A 23,359-nucleotide genomic window follows, 5' to 3' on the forward strand; every position below is an offset into this window, starting at 1 on the left:
TGGGACTGCAGTCCAAGTCTAACTATGTCCAGTGGGGCTTACTCCCTAGTAAATGGTAGTAATTGAGGCAGTGCAGCAGAATCTTAAGCATGTCTACTTAGAAGTAAGGCCCACTGAGTTAATTAAGGCTTCCGCCCAGGTGTGTTAATGAGATTACAGTCTTAATCAGGGGCAGCTGTTGAGAAATCAAATGTGTGTAAGATTATTCTGATGTTCCTTTTCAGTTTTTTTCACCACCTTTGCTTCTTGGAGTACTCAAGACATAGAATATTGTGTAAATCAAGAGTTATAGTCAGGTTGAATTTGCATTTCTCTGCTGTCATTACCTTATATCCAAAAATTTCAACTTACTTTAGTAGCACGAAATAATACTTCACCACTACTTTTTACATCCTAAAATACTGTATTTTATTTACTTATTTCACTTATTAGTCACTTTTAAAAAACAAAAAGTAACTGAAAGCCGCTTACAAAATAGTACAAAGATTAAAACATGTATGAAGCTAAAACTGAATAAAAACCTAAAAACATATTAAAACATGTGAAAGGCAGGTGTAACACATTCCATCCACTGAAAGAGGCTACAAACACATTGTTGCATGCTACCCCAATCTCTGAGCAGTGAGAGATTCCAGGGGTTCCAGGCACTTACCCAGAGTTCATGTTTCCTTTTGGAATGAGGCACAATGGACACTGTGGTGTCTTTATGATATATGGTTTATTTACACATATACAAGACAGGAGTTCCTGGCGTGCTCTGGTCCATGGGGTCACAAAGAGTCAGACACAACTAAATGACTAAACAACAACAAAAGCCCTACTCAAATCTGGAGTGCCTCAGGTGGTTGGATGGCATCTTGTATGCCTCCTTCTGGTAACTCCTGCAGCCAAGCTAGTGCCAAATGTATTGCTAAGCTTTCCTTTGGACCACATCAGCGAGGCTGAGAGGGGGGGGGTGTCTTGTGATCTGGGCGGCCAGGACCTCCATATACACTTCCCTTCCCTTCTGTACCTACCGGGAACAGGCAGAGGTGGAGCTAGCTGTTCCAGCACCCAGAGTGGCGCACATGCTGTGCCCATGGGGGTGGGGCTAGCATCTTGGGGCAGGGCTAGCTGCCCATAGGGGCGGGGCTAGTGTCCAGGGGGTGCACCGCCCGCAGCGATGTCAACCCCCCCCCAGGGATGACACCCGGGGCAGACCGCACCCACCGCACCCCCCTTTCTCTGCCAGTGGGAACAGGGAGGAAGGCAAATGGAACTCCACTTCTAAATAAAATGATGATGATGATGATGATGATAACAACAACAACAATGTATTTATACCCTGCCCATCTGTTTGGGTCTCCCCAGTGACTCTGGGCGGCTCCCAGCAGAATATTAAAACACGATAAAACATCAAACATTAAAAACTTCCCTAAACAGGGAAGTTTCTACCTGTTTCTACTTCTACCTATGAAACACATTATTAAGAACTGTCATTCTGTCAATCTGTACTTTCCTGCAGGGCAGGGACACACATCTATGTACGTTACTTAGCATTGCTCAATATCTCTTTCTTGCTATGGGGAAGCAACATGATAAGGGAGGAGTCCCTTGTACCTACCTCTTTGTCACTGCTTGGTTCCTGGTTATAGTGCTCACATCCCAAGAGCAACCAAGAGGCATATACTGCATCTGAGTAATGATGATGGGACCTCTGCTGGGATTGGTGTTTCTGCTTCTCATTCAAGGACAATGCTGCCTGGACTGTAGTAAGTAGGAAAAGCCTGTCAACTGAATTTCACTCTCTTTAGGTCATAATGATACAGTGCTTCCAAATCTTATTTATTTTAAGGGATTTTTTTTAATGTCCCAGAATGGCAGAAATTTGCAGCTTCCCTATAACACTTCACATCAGCTTGGTCTCCTTCTTTTGTCTCTTATTTTGTCTCCCTTTTAGCCCTTCTCTTTGCCTCTGCTTTGCACTGCTTCATCTCTCAAGTCAGGTTGCTGGCTTTTGTACTGGTCCAGCAGCAAATACCAGGGAATATAATAGATAAAGGAAGCTGTGTTGGCCCCTTAGAAAAATCCAAAATCCATGTTAGCCAATCAAAATGTCACAAAACAGTGTGGAAGCTTTTGAGCTCTCCAGAACCCTGCACCATTTCTAAGGTCTTCCTTCCTTGCTACACCGCTGCCCCATCTTGTCAATTCTGCTATCGGAATGGGGAACCTGCTGCTGTTAGATTTCAACTCCTATCATCCCTAGCCGTTGGCCACGCTGGATGGCACTGATGGGAGCAGGAGTCCAACATCTAGAAAGCCATAGGCTCCCAATCCCTGCTCTATTGGACAGCCAGTGTGGTGTAGTGGTTAAGAGCGGTAGACTCGTAATCTGGGGAACCGGGTTCGTGTCTCCACTCCTCCACATGCAGCTGCTGGGTGACCTTTGGCTAGTCACACTTCTTTGAAGTCTCTCAGCCCCACTCACCTCACAGAGTGTTTGTTGTGGGGGAGGAAGGGGAAGGAGTGTTAGCCGCTTTGAGACTCCTTCGGGTAGTGATAAAGCGGGATATCAAATCCAAACTCCTCCTCCTCTTCTTCTTCTTTCTTCTTTCTTCTATTGCAGATCACATAGCCTCAGGGTGGGGTTGTAATTGTATGCTACTTCTTCAGGTAACACACAGGTTGGCAAAACAGCAATATAAAATGGATGACTTTTATTTTTGTATTTATTTGTTTTAAATATTTATACCCGGTCCTTTTATCCAATTACTTCAGGGCAGTTTACAATAACAGCTTGTTAAACTCCATAGCACAATCATTCCTCTGTGCCTCTTATTCTTGGAAATATATACAGTGGTACCTCAGTTTTCGAATGTCTCCATTGACGAACATTTCGGTTTTTGAACACTATAAACCCAGAAGTAAATGCTTCGGTTTTCGAACACGACTCAGAAATCGAACATGCCAAGCGGCTTCCACTGAGTGCAAGATCCTGAGGCCTAGCTGTCGGCTATTGAGTTTTTGGTTTTCAAACGCTTCAGAACTCGAACGGTCTTCTGGAAAGGATTACGGTACATTCGAAAACCGCTGTACCGCTGTATATAGACAGCATCACTTGTGCTTTTCACATTAGCACAAGTGCTGTTGGGTGAATAATGCAAATGGTCCAGCGAAAGGGAAGCTCCTAAAATGAGAGCAGCACAAAGAAAAATGTCTGTAGAGGGATGAAGAGGAAGATTTCTTTCTTTTGAAATATTCCGGGTTGGGTTCTCCACATCCTTCTCTGGACATAGTTGTGTTGCTCTTAATTAGTAGTATGCAGTCAGTCAGTGGCATGTGTGTTTTAGAAATTATCCCTGGGAAGATGGCATTAGTTCTGAGGTTTCAAAGAAAGTCACTCCTAAAGAAGCAAGGATGATAGTTTCAAATTATCAGCTTCTGATTAGGGTTAGATATCTGTTCTCCAGACTCCAATGCAGAACATGGGTTAAGAAGCAGACCTCTTCCTCAGAATTGATAAAATGAGGTGACAATCGCTGTGTATGCACACATATCTTGGGAGAGAGAACTCTGCCTTGGTAAGGCTTTTCCTCTTGCTGCTTCCAGAGTTGCCAACTTAAAAAACAAAAACAAAAAACTGATTTCTACTCCTGTAATTTTTACAGCAACTTAAACTGCAGACTTTAGCAAGGTGATGATAATGGCAACCTTTTTTCCATTCTTAGTTTTACATGTGGACTTGTGCAAACCAAGCTGCTGTTTAATGAGTAAAAGGAGGCCAGACTGGATTTTTCAGAACAGCTGGCAATCCTAGCTGCTACTATTTACAAGGAAGTAAAACGCAACAAAATAGCTATTACTAAATGTCATCATACAGCTTCCCTTGGTTTTTAGAGAGCATACTGTATCTTCCTGCTTGCTTTATTAGTGTTATATTCACCCAGCTCTCCACATGATGGAAAATTCAAGGAGTGCATTGCTTACCCAGCAGGGGTGCCAACTCGAATAAAATATTGTGGGGGGCCAGGTAAGCCCTGCCCAGCAAAACGATTCAGAAATGTAAGGAACTGAACTTAAGACTAGAAAAAGGAGAAATAAAGAACACTGAAATTGACAGATTTGTACATTTACAGTAACCACAGTCATTGTTTCAAAATTCTGTGCAATCCCTGATGTTTCCAGTTAAAGACTGCCAATAACTAGGCACAGGAAATGCCCCTGCCTGTTACTCAGAATAGCTGGTACTGTTTAACATGGAATTGCCACGCTTGGATCACACATCTTTTATGGAGCATACACACAAATTATTTATCCAGCCACCCATCCTTCTTTCAGACTGCAAATGATCCATCTTAAAAAAAACACCCACAAAAAACCTTAAGTGAACAGTAGTGCCATTTCTACAGGTGAGCTTGCAGAACTACTCTACTGCCTTTTTTAAGGTACCTGTTTTCACAGCCCTCTCCCAATTCTCCAACTAAGCATACGTTTGGCATTTCTTTTCTGGTGTGTGTGTGTGTGTGTGTGTGTGTGTGTGTGTATAAAATATATTTTCCAAACATCGTTTAACATTCCTTCATATCTTATACAATATTTTTTGGACTTCCATCACTGTTGAGAGCTCCCAATATTTTATTCATCCCTAACTCACTCTGCCTATCCCTGCCCAGCAACTGCACTCCACAAATGGGGCCCTGCTGCAAGTACTGCATGCCCCAGAGGTGCACTTAGCTTGTACTAGAAAGTGGGCTTTTAGTGCTGCAGCTCCAGTCCTCTGGAATCAATTACCAGCCAAACTTGGGCAGGTGCCTTGTGTCATGATGATTAGGTGTCTACTGAAGGCTTTTTTTGTTTTTTGTTTTTTGCTTAACAACGCTTTCACTGAAGGGTGATCCAGGCATTTATGGAATATTAATTGTGTATCTGCAGAAATGTATTTATTGGTTTTTAAAATAATCTGTGGATATGGTTCTTCTTGCTTTTAGAGCTTGTGTTTTTATGTTTTATTCTACTTTTGTCAACTTGGATCATTTCATGGTGTGAAGTGGTTTATAAATTTGTTTTAAAGATTAACAAGTAAATAAGAAATCATGGAATTTGGCCCGGGAGACAATTTTGCAGGGCAGTTTTTCCTTCCTAACAAACAGAAAGCTGCCTGAGAAGGTTCTGTGGGAGAGATGCCAGTGGGCTTAATTTCGGCCACATCCCAGATGTTACACCCAATGCTGAATGCAGGCAGCACCTCCTGGTCTCTGTAAGGAGTGTGTCACACTTTACAAACAAATGACCATTTCCCCATGAATGGTAATTAACCTTCACTTTCACCTTGTGGAAGTCACAGAGATAAACAAATTAAATAATACCAGAGATGAGGTGGCAATTGAAAAGCAAAAGGTTGGGAGGGAGGGAACTGGAGCTGCACTTGCAGGTTATATAAAGGAAGCCCAAACAGGCTTTCGACCTGCGTCAACTTCTGGTGTCCTTGGAAACGTCAAAGAAAGACACACTCACTCCAGTCCAAAATGTCCCTCTTGGCTGTTGTCCTTTTGTGCATGGTCTGCAGAGTGACCAGTGAGGCTTGCGGTGAGTATTAAAAAGCTTAGGGTGCTTCCAGAGGGAAGTACTGTCAATGGGTCGTTGAGGTTTCACAAGCAGGTTGTTGGAGACAAGGTCTTCAGAAACCAAATGGATTTCCTCCTGGGAAGGGTAAATCTGGAATAAATGGTGTGTGTGTGACATGGGTGGGCTAGCATTTTATGATAACAATGTCACAAGGTTGCTGCAGAAAACCTTGCATCAATGAGGAGCACCTGTCCCACAATATATACCTGTCTGTAAGCACCCTTAGTTACCACAGAGCCCCATTCAATGTGGGTAGGATTTAAAAGGTGCTTCCACAATACTTATAGTGCTGATAGAAGTCTGGCAGAAGTCATTCCTGCATTCTTTTAGATGTATCTCAATAACACTAGTGTTCGATCTGCTCGGGAACGTGATTTATTTTCATTAGCCAGTTTATTAGCACGCTCCTGATGTTTTTACTGAAGCTATTATAGTAGTATTGTGCTTTTATGTTGTATACCACCCTGTTATATTCTCCATCAGATTGCAGTTTATAAATGTTTAAATAACATTTGAAAAAATAAAATGCATGTTGTCATAAGTTGAATTGCAGTCCTATTGAAAAGTTAGGTAAGTGCTCTGGGGGCATTTGTTGCTTCTTGATGAACACCTGCTTTTCTCGGTTCCAGCTGTCCCCAGTGCTCAGCAGTGGCTGGTTACAGGTCTCCAGGCTCAGCTAGAAAATGACGTGAAGCCCAGTCCAAGCGTTGTGATGGCTTTGAACCTGGCTGGGGTCCGAGATTCCAGTGCAACAAAGCAGTTCATCCAGGATATCAAGGGCGTAAAAGGTAGGATGTTGAGAATGAGAGGTGTCAGCTTTCCCTAGTTGTCCAATTGGAGCACTAGAGGTTTGTGAACCAAGCCATGTTTGTTTGGAGACACGATATCTGTCTTTCCCCATCTCTTTCTGCAGAGATGACCTCTGGCAAAGTTGCGCTTTATGTCCTAGCTCTCCAATCATCATGTGTGGATCCGAAGGATGTCCCCACAGAAGGGGGACGTGTCAACATGGTCAGTGCCTTGGAAGAAAAAACAGATGAAGAGATCAAACATTACTGTAAGAAGACAAATGGGTGCTGAACTCCTCCCACCCTTCCAGTGTTAGGCTATGTCCTCTACCAGCTCTTGAATGGATGGTGGCTCTCTGACTGAGTTTCAGATGCCCAAATCCTTCAGGAAGGTGTCCCTGATATGCTACCAATAATATGCCCTTGGATGTGCTCCCAAAACACTGGCTACTTACAACAACCTAGTGCAGTGGCTCCCAATGGGTGATTTGCGGATGCCAGGGGGGGTCCATGTAACCCATCCAGGGGTCCATGGCACCATTCGCAGAACAACAACTACCATAGAGGTATCAACATTTTCAAAAGTAGGGGGTCCATGGCTTGGCTTTGGGAAAACAGGGGGCCCACAGAACTTAGCTAATTGGGAACCTAGTGCGACTGAAGCTAGCACCCATCTTTCCCATCTGAGGATAACCACATCCCTAGTCATTATAAGAACCCAAAAGAGCGTTGGGCTGAGCGTGGGAGCCTGCTATGGTCAGGAAGCAGCTGCAATGGATAATACACAGCTATGTTCGTTGCAGATGACACTGGGACCCCCAAGACTACCTATTATCAGCTGGCTCTGGATATTGTAGCCCTGTGTGTGGAAAAGAGCCCGGATGCCGAAAATGCCGCCGCCATCCTCATTAAGGTAGTAAAAGGCTGCCAGAGCAAGGGCTGCTTCGGCGTAGGTAAGATTACCACACTTGACTTGTACATGTTTTTTTTAAAAGTAATTTTCAGTTTTACATTTATTCTGCCCTTTCTCCAAGCCGTTTAGTCAGGACAGTGTACACACTTGTTGTTGTTGTTTAGTCATTTAGTTGCGTGCGACTCTTCGTGACCCCATGGACCAGAGCACGCCAGGCACTCCTGTCTTCCACTGCCTCCCGCAGTTTGGTCAGACTCATGTTGGTAGCTTCAAGAACACTGTCCAACCATCTCGTCCTCTGTCGTCCCCTTCTCCTTGTGCCCTCCATCTTTCCCAACATCAGGGGCTTTTCCAGGGAGTCTTCTCTTTTCATGAGGTGGCCAAAGTATTGGAACCTCAGCTTCAGGATCTGTCCTTCCAGTGAGCACTCAGGGCTGATTTCCTTCAGAATGGATAGGTTTGATCTTCTTGCAGTCCATGGGACTCTCAAGAGTCTCCTCCAGCACACACTTATCCTTGCAATAAGTAAGCCACAGTGGGGTGAGATGGTGACTTGCCCAAGGTCACACATGGGGAGTTTCGTGGCTTAGTGGGGTTTGAGAGTCAGGGACTCCTAATGTAAAATCCAAAACTCTATCTGAGAACCTATCCTGCCGTGCAGTGCAATTTGGCCTGCTTCCACCCAGCGCCTGCTTTTCAGCAGCCTTCTTCTCCAACATCTGCAGTGCTGACCTCCTTCACCTCGCCTAGTGTCCCTTCAGTGGGTCATCCTTTGCTGAGCAGAACACCAGAAAGAGAGATTTGCCCTGGTTCTCCCTGTCATCTCGGTAGGCAGTGCTATTTTTTTTTAAGGAAAAAAAGAGGTGATGGAACTCGCCATGAACACCTGCTTCGTTCTCTTAGAATGGCAATGGTGCCCACCTGAGAGGGGCCAGGACTGAGTTCTGGCTGAAAACAAAGCTCTGTTGGTAGGCAATGATGATGTGTGATTTGCAGATACTGCCGCCATGGTCGCTTTGGCACTGACTTGTGTGCATAACAGAATGAGCAAGATGGAGGGAGCCATTACTGAGACGCTACATGAGATCACAGCACAAATCCTTGGCTCGCAACAGGAGAGTGGCATCATTGGAAATATCTATAGCACTGGGCTGGCAATGCAGGTATGTATCTTGCCATGCATCAGAAGATGAAGGAAGAAGCATGTTCGTCCCCGTTCAGTGTGTGTGTGTATCCCATTGCCTTCTCTCCAGTGCAAGCTTCTCTCTCTTGCTTGCTTTCCAGGCACTCAATGTTACCACTGAGTTCTACCCTGCTGGGGCATGGAAATGCAGCAAGACCATCGAGGAAGTGCTGAGGAAGATGTATGAGGGAGCCTTTACTAATCCTGAGGCGGGTTCTCAAATCCTGCCTTCTCTAGTGGGCAAAACATACTTGGATGTGGCAACTCTGAATTGCTTCTCAGGTAAGGCTGCACCCCGCTGAGCGTTGACCTGAGGCAATGCAAGAGCAGCATACAAGTTCCTAAAGGTCTTGAACTGCAGCTTCAGACTTTTGGCATAAGGAAAGGCAAGGCCTAAATCAATCTGTTTTCTTTTTTCCAACATAAGCTTTTCATGCTGTTATGGAAAAAAAACCAAGTAGGGTTGTCAGCTTTCCCCCCCTGACAGATCTCCTGCACCTCCAACAGCTGCATGGCAAATCTAGTTTCCCTACCACCACTAAATTTCCTTGATAGAAAAACCTGAACTGTGTCTGTCGAGCAGTGAATAAAGGCATGGGAACTCTGTCTGGGGAAAACAGTGACAAGTAATATCCTAACAAATATTTTATATGAATGCTTTCAGGGAGAATCCAAAATTGTTGGGTTTTTTTTTTTTTGTTTTTGTTTTTTAAACTGTATTGGGATTTGTCAGCTGCATGGTTATTCTAGAATGAGGTAGAAAAGCTGTGGTTCTTCTGTTTTTGCCGGCCAGAGTGGCTGGGGCAACCCAGTCAGATGGGCAGCATATAAATAATAAAATTACTATTACTACTACACATTAAGCATGTTTGATATGCAAATGTTGGAAGTGGCATTGGGGATAGTCCTTTCATGCATGCCCCTCCTGCACCTGTTCGCTTGAATGCATGTGCAGAGCTTATGACAAGAAAGGGCTTGCCGATCAAAAGGTTGGCGGTTCGAATCCCCGCAATGGGGTGAGCTCCCATTGTACAGTCCCAGCTCCTGGTAACCTAGCAGTTCGAAAGCACGCCCCCCCAAAAATGCAAGTAGATTAGTAGGTACCGCTCCAGCGCGAAGGTCAACGGCATTTCCGTGCACTGCTCTGGTGTCGGTGTTCCATTGCACCAGAAGCGGCTTAGTCATGCTAGCCACATGACCCAGAAAAACTGTCTGTGGAGCGAACAAATGCTGGCTCCCTCTGTAAAGCGAGATGAGCATCGCAACCCCAGAGTCATTCGCGACTGGAATTAACTGTCAGGGGTCCCTTTACCTTTACTTTTAAAAGCTTAAGCTCATTTTCCCAACAAGGCTTAAATCATGTCATGGGCTCCCCACTAGCTCTGGGACTACAAGACTGGCTTTAGGTATTAAGGGCATCATGAGGTATCTGCTTTCTTCTGTCTTTTTGCACAGACCCTAACATTACAGTGCACTACACTGTAATCAATCAGCTAATAGGACCCTATTTCAACTACTCCATAACAGTGAAGGTGCCCAAGGGCTCTGTACTGCTTGCTGCCTTGGAAGCTGCTCAGAGTGTTAATCCCACTATATTCAGGTAAAGAAGGGAGGCCTGGCAGGGGTGTGTGTGTGTCAACTCTAGCATTTCATGGGGGCGGTGAAACCCAAGATGCAAAATTGTGAAAATTTATTCTTTAAAAATAAGCTAATACCATGATTTGGGGGACCCCGAATATCATTTTTTAAACACTAGATTTTGGTGAATTGTTTCCAACATTTCTGAAACTTTTGGGACACTTCCCTTTTTTCTTAGCTTTAAAATTTATTTTGGCAATTTATTCCCCCTTAAATGATAGATTTCCCCCTTTAACTTACAGCTTTCAAACAGAATCGACCTCCTGGGGGCCCATGGTTATTTCTATCCATGGTGTCAATGGCAGCACTGATGACAAGACCTACTGGCAGTTCTTGAGTGGCGAAAAACCCCTTGACCAAGGTGCAGTGTCTGATGAGGAAATCTTTTGAGTCCAAAGAAACACAAAATGGCCCTTTTCAGTCACAAGGGAGCATGTTCTCCAGATATCTTTCACAGTAAATGGCAGTATTTCCTCTATTATGTTTGAATTGTTAGTAGGACAGAGAGCAAAAACAGCAGCAGGGCTGTACATGTGTTGTTCGTATATACAATTAAAGTGGCAAGGAGCAAGGGGGACCATTAATATTCAAATCTTACCTATTAATAAATGGTGAGACCCAAGGCAAGATCAAGGGAATTGCCTTGGCAGTGACTGGAGTCCATGGGTACAGGCTAAAGGAGGAGGTTAGGGAGACAGATGCTTTAGTGAGGTTACCAGCTCAAATGTTGGCGTTGCTCAGGAGCTGGATTTGAATGATATCTGAGATAACATTTATTATTATTTATTTCATTTATAAATTGCTTCCCATGAGACACTGTGAAGTGATTTACAACATCATAACATTATGTGTGATGTAAAAACTGGTAACATATAAAAATAATTACTAGAAAGTTTAATATAACAGTACTGTACATACAAATAACAATACAATTCAGATCTGGAACAGATACCAACTGGTATAAAGAGATTAGAAGACTTGATTAAAGAGGACATCTTTAGCAAGGCACCTGCCTGATATCCAATGGGAGTCAGATACAGTACTAAGCTGAAGCTTGAGGTACAGTAGCAAGGCAAAAAGGATATGACAAAGAGAAGGCTGTGAAGCAGAATTGGTATAATAAACTTATTTATGTAGTTCACCTTTCATGTGCTCTCCCCACAGTGGTAGGCTCTCTGTTTTTCTTTTTTTTTTTTATAAGAATTTATTGACATTTTTACTTATAACAACATACAACCTTAACCACACCTACATTTATACACATACAAAACAAATACAATTACACATCTATTACAAAAATTGCCATGATTTTTCTTCTTAATTAGACATCTCAAAAAAAAAAAAAAAAAATTATTTCTTTTTCCAATCTTGACAGTTGACTTCCCCTGCCTTTTCACCTTCGAGTTTATATCCATAATCTACTTTTTAACCTCTTCATTTAAAAAATTAAACTTAATTATATATATAAAGTAAAACATTCATCTTAATCTTCATCTTAATCTTAATCGTCTTAATCTGTTAACTTAAACCACTTAAATTGACTTTATTTATACTACATCCTCATCAATCCTCACAAATCGTCCTCATCAAATCTATCTCTTCTATCCTTTGAACTGCTGCTAATAACATAAAAACTTGAAATATCTCTTTTCATGTTCAAACAAATAATAAAACAAACTATTGTTGACAGTGTTCACCCTCCAATTTCAAAATACCATAACAGATTGCTTTAGATTTTACTTAATACTTCACCCCACACCCCCTCTGTCCATTCTTCTTCTCCTGATGGCATCAGCACTGAACTTCCATGCAACTTCCCTCTCCCAACGTCCACAGATCCAGGCACAGTCCAAAGCTCTCCTTGCCACGAGCTCCGAGGTATCCAACTCTCCCTCTCTCAGCTTCTCCGGTTCTTTGTAGCATTCCTTTTCTTCTTGTAAGTACCTTAATTCTCTGTCCCTGGCCCCCGAGCTCACACCTCGGGGACTGGATATAGCAAATCTTGACATCGCCTTGGGACTGCCACCCCCAACAAGCGAATTTCTTCTCCGAAGTAGCTCATTCATTTCTTCCCATCTTTCCATCCATCCTCTCAGCTCTTTGACAAGATTTTCTTCCAAAGTGTCAAAAGTTTTGTTAGCCTCCTCTGTGGGCAGTTGGTTCCATTTCAGACCCCCACACAAGACTTTAACTTTTCTGTAAATTAGTTCCACCTTCAAGGCAGTGAGCCTTTGTTCATCTGTTAGTCCAGAGTTCAATACCAGTTCAAGGACGAAACCCAGCATACTGGCAGAGGAGGAGGAAGTGGGTATCATATTTCTTCTCCTGTCTCTTTGTTCGTCGCCATTTTCCTAAGCTGGAGCGCAAACACCGCAACTTTAAATAGAGATATTTTCCGCTAGTTAGCTTCCCAAGAAAAAAGTTTGCCAGTCTCATGTATCGATTTTAGATACTTTATAACCAGTTCTGTGGCAGCAATCCCTCAAATTGGTTAATTTCTTAGGCTCGAAGGGAGGGAGGCAGGCTGCCTTTCTCCTTCCCCCCGGATCGTTCCAAAAACACGATTTCTGCCAAGATTATTTACTCACGACCACCGGGTTCCTTTAGCTCCATTCTTCACAGGTAGAACTTAGACGCTCACCGCGGGCTTTGCCGCCGCATTTGCATCCCGGTTGGGGCATATCCCCGTAAGCCCGGCTCCGTTGTCCCTTCACCCCCACTCCCCCTTTACAGGGGGGCAGGGGAAGGGTTCGGAGCCTCCGCGGGCGCAGCCGGGGAGCCCAGGGTGCGGGACGCTCTTCCCGCACCCCAACCGGAGCCGCGCGCTGCGGTAGCGCGGCTCCTAACCCCCGGGATGGACAAGGCGCTTCAGACCCGAAGCAGCCTTCGACCACCCGGCGATGGCGTCGCCGCCGGAAGTCCGGTAGGCTCTCTGTTTTTCATCTTCAGCTGATGGTAAACATCCAGCATAAAACAAGCATGTGCTAGCTACAATGTTGAAGGCAGTAGTCAACAAATGTATCTGATGGAAAACTGAATCCCACGCCTGTAGATTCCTGCATTTCAGGGGGTTGGGCTAGATTACCCTTGGGGTCCTTTCCAATTCTATGATTTTATGAAAAAGCTATATCCAAGCTGTAGAACACTACTCACTTTTCAACATCACTGCTTTGTGTCTCCAGGTGTTGGCAGCTACAAGCCCACAGACAACGAACATATTGTGGCCAAATTCAGTACATACTGAGCAACCAGCTGCCAACAGGAAGAACTACTTCAAATAAATATTTACCAAAGTACAGTTCCTGCTCCAGGTTAAAGAGATGTGTCAGCTTATTTGAAGATGCAACATTCAGCCATTGCTGCATGCTACATAAGAACATGTGCGCTATCTTGCAGTTCTGACAAGTTATAAATAAAGCAGTTGTATTCCTGTGTATCATACTGTGCATATTTCAGATTGTTCTACACCTTGGTCCCAATTTCAGTTAAGCACTGATTTCATTTATATTCACAAAATAAGAATGGTCTTTGCCAGACAAAAATAGGAGTAAATATGATTTCTATCTTTTGCTTCCTTCTATACTGGATCACTTCTGATGAGCTAGTATGCAGATATGGACAAACTACCTGCAATTTTTTAACTAATAGATAGGCACCGAAATCAATGGAGAAATGCTGGAATGGAATGCTTCTATTAGAGTATGAAATGCTTTTCTATTCAAAATACAAAAAAGTTGAATAATAACAAAGATACAATCAACAAGAGAAATACATCATAACTCTGAAGCAGCAGTAATATGAAAACTAATGAGCTAATGGTAACCACCACCAAGGTAAGCTCTCTCAAACGGTCAAGTTTTAATGATTTGGCAGAAGAGTATCTGGAATCCCACAAGGCACATTTCCCTAGACAGGGAGCTCCAAAGAGTTGGCTCAAGGTCTGAGAAGGGCCTGCTCCAAGTTACCAGTAACTGCCAAACTCAGGGGTCAGCAACCTTTTTCAGCCATGTAAAAACACCTGGCAGGCCCAACAAATAACCCAGAGATGCATTTTAAAGAAAAGCACACATTCTACTCATGTAAAAACACCTGGCAGGCTCCACAAATAACTCAGAGATGCATTTTAAAGAAAAGGACACATTCTACTCATGTAAAAACACACCGATTCCCAGACCATCCACAGGCCAGATTGAGAAGGCCCATAGGCCTTAAGTTGCCTACCCATGGCCAAACTCATGTTGGAAGTGAGGTTCTTTCTTTGTTCCAGTGGGAAAGAGGGCAATGACCATAATGTACATAAATGAATATTGGGGAATAAAAATAAATAAAAAGCCATAAAGTGGCTATTATTACATGCAAGTATTACAATACACAAGACTTAAATTAACAACAGCCATTGCTGTACCCTACCCTAGCATACCTAAATTCCACCAGTGCTCTAATTAGCATTTTACAACATAATCACAGCTGTCCTGTCCAGACTATAGGGCATTTTCATGTGAGAGGAGATAACAGCTACCATTCTAGAAAACAGGTTTCTGAGGTCTTAGATGCATATTACTAAAGATCAACTTAGGGCATGGGTGTAGCTGCCTCCCCAATCAATAAAAATCAATAAAAATACATAACAAACCAAGGTTCTGCCCCCCCCCCCCAACAAAAGGCTTGGCTTGCCACACACCCCTCAAAATCCTGGCTATGCCCATGACTCGGTGCCCTGAATCTAGGAAAACCCAAAAAATGATTTCAAGAAAAAGAAATAAGGAAAAATGTTTGCAGAGGATAAGGGTCCCTACTTAAAACGGAGCTTCTCCCAGTGACCTTTAATGTGCCACCAGGTTCTTTGCTGCAATGGAGGCTGCAAGCTAAGTTGTACCACCCAGGGCCGAATTTAGGTTTGATGAGGCCCTAAGCTACTGAAAGGTAATGGGGACCTTTATATGTCCAGCTGTCCTTTGTCAACAACAAATTGTCGCTGTTTTTTTGTGTTGAATATATGCTATATGGTAATCTATGGACCTAATAGGTATGTAAAGCCATTTGCACATAACAAATAGGAACCTACACAACACAAAACACTGTTGCTGTATGTAGGTTTTATTTTATTTGCTTTTTATCTTATATTTTGTAAATGTACATCCAGTTTTTTCCCCTTTAAATTTTTTGGGGGGCCCAAGAGAGTGGGGCCCTAAGCTCTAGCTTGTTCAGCTTATACGTAAAAAAAGGAGCAAAACAACCAGTGCTGTACTGTATTTTGGTATTTGTTGGAGGCCGCCCAGAGTGGCTGGGGAGACCCGGCCAGATGGGCGGGGTATAAATAATAAATTATTATTATTATTATTATTATTATTATTATTATTATTATTATTATTATTATTATTATTATTTAGTCAGTCAAGGAATCCAATACCCTTAACCGTGTTGCCTGGTGTGCTACTGGAGATACTCTTGCTCTTTGACTGTTGTGCTGGAAGCCAAGCTGCCTTGTCCGCATGCCTCGTAAACTCTCCCCTGCTTTTTCTAGCCACTGGGCAGCCGGGGACCAACCTCGTCCCAGGGAAGAGCCAGAAAACCCGCATTTGGGATCATTTATTCGCCGGAACTAAATCGTGTCGCCGCTCGTTTCCGTACGTCCCCTTCTCACTAACACCCTCAACACCGGAAGTGGAGCCCTGCACTTCCGTCGCGCTTTGGGATCAGAGGCTCGAGGTCAGGCGGAGCTTCTTTGCGGGCGAGCCCCCCGCCCACCCTTCCGGTGCTCACGGCAGCGTCGCACTATGTGGAAGCAGCTGGGGCGCCCTTTGCTCGGCCTCCGCGGGATCCAGGCAGGTGAGGAGGCCTGTTTCGGAGGGGCCGAACAGCCGGGGCGGAGCAGCCGGGGAAACGCGCGCGGCTCTCCGGTGCCCTCGCTTCGCCGTCCCCTCCTTGGCGGCTGGCTGGGCGCCGCGGGAGCAGGAGGCTGGGCCAGGTGGGCTTCGGGCTTGATCCGGCCCCGCTCTTGGCTGTGCTCTTAGCAGTCTCTCTCGCTGGAGGAGGAGCAAGGATCATCCCGGAATTTTCTGCGGTAGGAAGTCGAGGGAGAGGGGCCGCGTTGCTCGTAGTTTCCGCTATGGGGATAATAAAGCGAAGATCCTGCCTTGGGTGACCAGAGATGCAGAAGGCAGAGCTCTTGTAGCAATCTTGCAAAAGGGGAAACTTCGAGGAGGTGCAGTTTGTGTCACGCAAGACTGCAAACCTACATGTACCAAAAGATTCGCCATTTGACATTAGCTAATGACAGAGCGTTTGGGGGTGGCTGTCCTCTGAATGTGGTCCTCCTCGTCTCGCCATTAGGTGGTCAGCAACGCTGAAGGGGTTTAGAGTGCTGTCTGAAGAAGTGTGCATGCACACGGAAGCTCATACCAAGAACAAACATAGTTGGTCTCTAAGGTGCTACTGGAAGGATTTTCTTTTATTTTTTATTTTGTTTAGAGTGCTAGGGTTAGCCATATGTCCTCCCCACCCCCACCCCCAGGACACATCATCTTTGTATGTAAAATGAGAGTCCATAGTTAGAAGTCAGCAAATGTGTCCTCTTTTTTGCTCTTCAAAATATGGCAACCGTAGTTAGACACGTTCATGGAGGATGGAGCTATCCATGGCAGCTAGTAAAAAGGACCTTTGGAATTGTAGACTGCATACCTCTGAATTCTAGTCACAGGGGAATAACTGCACAAGATCGCTGAACTAGAGGATACTGAAATGAGATAAGCCTTCAGTCAGATCCAGCAGGTTTCTTCTAACCCACCCACCCCTCCTTTGCGTCCATAGTTGTCATCATTTCTAAGCTCTAGTAGAAACCCTGAATAGGTGTGGCATTCAGTTGAATGTGGAAAGAGAAGTCAATTCTTTTTTCTCTGAGCATTCTTTGGGCTGCTGTTGTTTTTAATGTGAAATTGTACCCCTCCCCATGTATGGACCAATTTATTAAGAATGTTGAGGTGTGGTACATCTTCCCTGGAATCAAAGGGAAATTAGCAACCAAAGGGCTATCAAGTGTAGGAGACCTTTGGCCCTCCTGATGTTGCTGAACTACATCTCCCATCATCAGTTGCTGGGGCTTTTGGGAGTTGTAGTTCAGCATCTAGAGGTCCAAAGGTTCCTCACACCAGAGCTAGATGGTCCACAGCATGTCTTTGAAGAAACCATAACAAATTATAGCTAAGATTGCCTCTGCAGCACTTAGATACCCCCCGTTTTTGGCAGGTTCTCTTCAAAGTATACATTTTTGTGACGTTATCAGATACCATGTTTTGATGTGTTAAAGAGTGGATCTGTGTTTCTGCTTAACAATAAATTTAAGCACTATGCCTTCTGTTTCTTTTAGATTCCAGTGGAACCAAAATTTTCACTGCTGGCTTGAAGCAATATAAACTTCCACCAGATTACAGTGGTATGTTGAGAGATAACGGAGTGTGTTAATAAAAGTATGAAATGGATGTTTTATAATGAGTGTTTTATGGCAAAATGAAGTGCGGTAAGCATAATTGGTATTCACTCAGAGATGTTCTACATTGGAAGAATAAATCAGGAATTAACCATTGTCTTGAAATCTCATGTAATGAAACACTGGGGTAGTATTGTTCCCAAAAGAAATATTCTCCTCTCTAGAGAGCTGTTCCCAGAACATGTAGCCATTACACTTGGAGAACTCGTCCATCTCCTCCCCAATACAGCAAAGACACTGTGCACACAGAAGTAGCCTTCTAGGTATGCAGCCTCAGCTAGCTAGGAAATGCCAAGCATTTGAAGATCCCACTGCTGGCTTTCTTCATCCAGCAGCAGTGACTGCATAGGCATTGAAATGCATTGTTGAAATCATACAGGTTAGTTTGGCTACCTTTGGCAGTACTGTTTGAAGGAGTTGAGAGGGGGTTAAATCTAGACCCCCACCTTCTGATTAGGAAGAAGAACCACCTTGATTGAGGTGATTGGGCCATAGAGTGAGTGTTGCTTTCTTAGACCAGAACAGATACTCATAAAATGCCCACTTTGTTCTGGGCAACAGATATGAAATGTGTCAAATATGCTTCCCTGTGTAGTAAGTGGAATAAAAAACACTTAGTAATGATACTGTGCTGGAATGCTGTAGATAATACAAGCATGTGTGCCGAAGAGCAGGGGACCTAACTCCCTGCGTTGTTGTTGTTGTTGTTGTTGTTGTTGTTGTTGTTGTTGTTGTTGTTGTTGTAAAAAAGCAAATAGAGCAACTATACTTTTTGCTAAGGTTTGGCTCTTTTATGCAATAGCCCTTTTGGCTGCTCACGTCTCTCCCATTTAAACAGAAGGAAATTTCATTTCATTTCAAACTGCTGCCTTACTAGAGCAAATATAGCTTCAAATTAACTTCATGAACCAATTTGGTGGTAATAAATCTTAATGCTGCAGTCCTATACAAATAGTTCCATTGGTATCTGGGAAATTGGTGCCCAACTGAAGGCCAGTTTATGTTAGCTTAGCAAAGTGTGGACACATACACAGACTCTTGTGTGTATTGAGTCTACAAGACAGAGGAAAGACCTAAACAGGGAAGCAGTTCCCAAGAGCACCGCTAAGACTCATTTTTCTCTTCACCAGGACCATAAGGGCAAGGAGGAATCTTCTTTTAGCGCAGAAGAGTCTTGGTTTCTAGCAGGTGTTACCAGTAGCTTCTAAATCCACCACAATTTTTGATATTGCACTAACATGCTCGTGGGATCTACTATCTTCCTCAGAAGGCTCTTTACAAATAAAGACCGTATGTAAAATGTACTTAAAGGACACAGAAAGCTGTATTTTTTTTTTGAGATGCGGGAAGGTATTTGAAAAACACACACACAAAAACAGTATCAACTGGACTGTTAACTTTAGCTGGGGGAGGCAAAGTGAATCATAGAATTGGAAGGGACCATGAGGGTCATTAATCCAGGCTTCGTCAGAGGGCAAACAGGCAAATTAAGCAGGGGATCAAATACTTTCCCCCCTCAGTGTAGTTTACAATAGGTAGCTAATCAGGAATCACAGCTGTGGATGATGAGCTGAGATTCCTGGACCTGGACAAAATTCTTTGGTAGTCTAGGTGGGAGACTGTTACAAGAAATATTGAACTCAGTTTTATTCTTCTAGGCATCACTATTCCTGAGAAAAACAGACTGAAATTTGTTGATAAAGTTCCAGCTGTACCAAAGGTCAGGCGAGAGTTCAAGAATTTACGTGACATCCGTGGTCCATCTAAAGAAGCCACAGAATTCACAGAAGGACAGTATGGTATTCTGGTGAGTGAGCATTAGTAACCTTGATGTGGCTTCTCAGTTACATAGAAAAAGAATTTGAAGAGATAAGTCATGAAGCTTGGAAAAGGGAGATATCTGTTACCCTGTGATTTCAGGAGGAGTTTGTGTGTCTGACATATTTTCCTATTTCTGAATGGTGAAAATACTTTTTTTCCTCCCGTTTCTTGCAGGCTCTTGGTGGTGGCTATCTCCGCTGGGGTCATTTTGAAATGATACGTCTGACCATCAATCGGAACCTGCATCCCAAGAAAATGTTTGCAGTGTGGAGAGTCCCTGCTCCTTACAAGCCCATCACACGCAAAGGCCTAGGGCAGCGCATGGGTGGTGGCAAAGGTGCAATAGACCACTATGTGTCAGCAGTGAAGACTGGCCGCCTCATCGTGGAAGTAGGTGGGTTCTGTGAATTTGCCGAGGTGGAACGCTTCCTAACACAGGTGGCCAAGAAGTTGCCTTTCCCTGCTATAGCTGTCAGCCGGCAATCCCTGCAAGAGATGCGGGACAAGGAAGAGGAGATGAGGCGCAACAACCAGAATCCATGGACATTTGAACGCATAGTCACAGCCAACATGCTTGGGATAAGGAAATATTTGAGTCCCTATGACTTGAAACTGAAGGGTCGGTATTGGGGGAAGTTCTTTCTACCTGACAGAGTATAAACAGGAAGTCATGGGACGGGCAGTATTCTGCTCCGAAGCATAAACTCTTCCACAGACTTTTCCTGTATTTTTAACTTTTTATGGATAATGTGTTAAGGATTCCCCATGTTCTATACTTGGAAATCAAGTAGATGTGGAGGGTGATGGAGCGGCTGTAAATACACAGAGCTTGGGTGAATAAAATTTGCCATTTTCTTGTCCATTTTCGTTATTCCCACTCGGATGCAGGGCCTTTGAGAAGGACATGTCAGTTTGCAATGCACATAGAATTTGGAAGAGTGATAATTGATATTCAAAGCCAAGTTTAAAAGTTTTAATGTCTAAAGCCTATAGTTTGCAACTTCTAACCTTTTGTATAGCTCATTTCAAAACCGGAACATTTCAAAGTGCTTGTGAGACTAGGCATACGTAGTCCTGAGGTGGCTTAATTTTTATATACGTTGGTGCTGAATTCTGGCATGTTGCCAGTGCAGCTTGATCAGCTGTAGAATAAAAAGGGCTGTATGGGGTAATAGCTTGGGCCTGTGCCTATTCTTGTAAGTCTAAATGGAGTAGTAGTAAGAGTTCAGGGGTCCAAAAAAGAGCTGCTTTTGTACTTTTGAAGTGAACCAGGCAAAAGCCTTCAGACTTCTTAGCTGTCAACTCTTGGGAGTCCTTGCCGTAGATTAGGGTGAGGAGCCCCTCCCCTCCAGATATTGTTTGGACACCAACTCCCATCAGCCCCAGCCAGCATGGGCAGTGCTCAGGGATGATGGGAGTTGCAGGCCAACAGCATCTGGAGAACCACCCACTCCCCTTCCCTATACTAGAAAAATAGGTTGGTTATGTAGTTTTATTTCATTTAGTCTTTCACACATAACATCAGATCAAACAAAACTCTTTATTCCAGAGGATTTCTGAACATCCACACCTTTTGAACAGTAAGAGTAGCTTTCATAAGTCACAGTTATAGGAAACTGAATAAGCATTTTCCCTTTCAAGTCCAAAGCATCCAGTTGCCCCTCTTGAGCACAGGACTTCTAATTTTTATAATTCAAAGGATGGGTCGTCAGGCAGTTGCATATATCTCCCTTCTTCCTAGTGACTGGTTTATCATTTAAAAGGGGGAAAACAACCTGAGGGTTTGCCCCAGCTGGAGAAGGAGCTATACCATTGGCCAGGATTAAAGGAATTAAAAGTGTGCCAGCTACATGCCCCCTACCAGAGAGGTGACTGAAGAGAGGAAACAACATATAGTTGAGTAAATACAGCTTAAGTTGTTTAAATAAATGACAACCTTTCTTCAAGTACGTGAGAAATTGTGGGATAGTTCTATATACAAGTATACATGTTAATACAACCAGTGTCAAATTGGACAGAACACAATGATTTACAAGGGGTGTGTGGCTCCTCTATGGGCGTTTGCAGATTGCGCCTCAAGAATTCCCATTCATACAACAGAATAAACAGACTGGGACTAGGACCACAAGGATGGCAGGAGTCTGCATAAGCAACATTATCCAGCAGGCAAGGAAACAATTGGCTCAGTCCATGCCATCATCCAGATGTTCAGTCACACAACTTTTGAGGCTACTGTAAGAAGTTGTATCCCTTTCAACAAAGCATAAGCAGAAGAAAGCAAACAAAAAAAATCACAGGTCTGAAAACCCACAGGCACCTCCTTGCCTACTGTGGATTGTCATAAAGGGAGGCAAACCTGTGGATTTTCTTCCATAAATGACATGAGCCGTTAGGGGTTTTCCCCTAGTGTGTTTTCAATGGTATATAAATCACCTTGAGATAAATGAATAACAAAAGTACTTGGTTTCACTGGAGAAATCTAGGCAGGAGCAGCAAGTATAAGGGGGAGTAAAGTTCCAATTAGAGCTGGTTAAGTATCAAGAGCAACCAACAGCTTGGTTGTAGCCAGAAGGCCCCTGTGCTTGTACTGTTCCCCCTCGCTGTCCTACTTGGCTTTATGCTGGTGTACTAACGCTTGGATCCTGCTCTAGCTCCTCCTGCCCTTTCTTTAATCTCCTGAAATCCAGCAAAAGATTTTGAAGGGTAAATGGTTGGCTGTGACATCGCCATAATGAGAGGAAGCACTGGAAATTGTAGGACCAGGGGAAGCGTGTGTGGAGTGGGGAAGCCATCTTGCAAATCCATCCTGGAAGAAAGGAAACAGCAAGGAGCTGAGAAGGTTGAAGGTAAAAGGAAACAGATGACAAGTAGTATTGTAGCCTAACAACCAGCAAAAATTATGAGATCATACTACCCTGGAAGTGCACAGGAAACTATCCTCCTTTTATAAGCAAGATGCTCTTAATGCTCCAGTTTAGAGCCTTTCAGTACATATGAATTTGTGAATTCCGATATTCTTCTCTACTCACCCAGGTGGACTGCACAAACTTATATCCAGGTTGATGGCTCTACCTTTTTTTTTTTAAAACCATTTCAAGCTTCTTCTTTTTTGAGGGGGTATTTTCTGCTAAGGTATTTTGCACCATACCAATGGGTAGAACTATAAGGCAGTTTGGGAAATAGGAGTAGACTGCAATGTCCATAAAAATGAGCATCACCTTGATTAAACAAACCTCTGGATCAAGCTTCTACATGCAACTCACCTTAGACAAGTGGTGAGGGACAGGATATGGGCGCTCAGGTAAAGAAGCTGCCGACAGTAGAGGCCAGGATGATGGCAAGAATGATGCAGCATATCATGATCATGATCTTCTTCTGCTCAGCAAGAGGAAACATGAATACCAATATACCCAGACAACTTTCACTGGTAGGGGGATGGTAGCAGGAACAAGGGGACAGAGGAGAGGGCTTGTGCTTTGTGGGTAACAAGCGGAGGATAGAATTAAGGAAGACTGGAAACTAGGGACATAAACACACCAGAGTTAAGGAGGGTATTATGGACAGGGCTGTTCTTTCACAGATGCAGATAGCACTGAGACTGTTCCATTATCTTTTTTTTATACCAACAGTGTTTTTATATAATACCGAGGCACTCCATTCCATTTTGGGGTCCTGTACAACCCTCAAGTAGTTTAGATGGAAAGCATATGGGTACTGACACTCTTAACGGCAGCCTCCCTCATCCTTGGGTTCCCAGATGTCATTGGACTATAGCCCCCATCATCCCTAGCCAATATGGCCAATTGATCAGAGATAATGGGAGTCATAGACCACAACATCTGGGGACCAAGGATTGGGGAAGGTTGACAGGACAGAATCCTCTTACCTGAAAGATGTTCCGGGTGTGTTTAAGAGGCAGTTCC

General features: G+C 43.7%; 3 protein-coding genes across 4 annotated transcripts in view; 2 read left to right on the top strand and 1 right to left on the bottom strand.

The window, feature by feature from the left end:
* The first annotated feature begins 1,625 nt into the window (after positions 1 to 1,625).
* On the top strand, positions 1,626 to 13,562 carry CBLIF (cobalamin binding intrinsic factor). 2 transcript variants are annotated; one of them, XM_033157757.1, is made up of 9 exons: positions 1,626 to 1,751; positions 6,231 to 6,395; positions 6,521 to 6,664; positions 7,199 to 7,348; positions 8,305 to 8,471; positions 8,593 to 8,773; positions 9,947 to 10,091; positions 10,372 to 10,490; positions 13,312 to 13,562. In XM_033157757.1, exons 1-9 carry the CDS (start codon positions 1,682 to 1,684, stop codon positions 13,371 to 13,373), a joined length of 1,203 nt encoding a protein of 400 aa, XP_033013648.1. In that variant the 5' UTR covers positions 1,626 to 1,681; the 3' UTR covers positions 13,374 to 13,562. The 2 variants fall into 2 exon arrangements, with proteins under 2 accessions (XP_033013648.1, XP_033013656.1); XM_033157765.1 differs by having other exon boundaries at positions 6,237 to 6,395.
* Positions 13,563 to 15,816: 2,254 nt separating this feature from the next.
* Positions 15,817 to 20,298, top strand: MRPL16 (mitochondrial ribosomal protein L16). The gene is made up of 4 exons (XM_033157827.1): positions 15,817 to 15,958; positions 17,496 to 17,561; positions 19,274 to 19,422; positions 19,611 to 20,298. The coding sequence occupies exons 1-4, from the start codon at positions 15,907 to 15,909 to the stop codon at positions 20,094 to 20,096; spliced, it is 753 nt and encodes a 250-aa protein (XP_033013718.1). The 5' UTR covers positions 15,817 to 15,906; the 3' UTR covers positions 20,097 to 20,298.
* A 2,321-nt stretch (positions 20,299 to 22,619) lies between these two features.
* STX3 (syntaxin 3) overlaps positions 22,620 to 23,359 on the bottom strand; it is a 39,776-nt gene continuing 39,036 nt past the window's right edge. Inside the window, exon 10 of the mRNA XM_033157816.1 lies at positions 22,620 to 22,811. Coding sequence (XP_033013707.1) covers positions 22,734 to 22,811 — 78 coding nt within the window. The 3' untranslated portion in view covers positions 22,620 to 22,733. The remainder of the gene's footprint in view (positions 22,812 to 23,359) is intronic.

This window comes from Lacerta agilis, chromosome 1, assembly GCF_009819535.1.
Source record: "Lacerta agilis isolate rLacAgi1 chromosome 1, rLacAgi1.pri, whole genome shotgun sequence".
NCBI lineage: Eukaryota > Metazoa > Chordata > Lepidosauria > Squamata > Lacertidae > Lacerta > Lacerta agilis.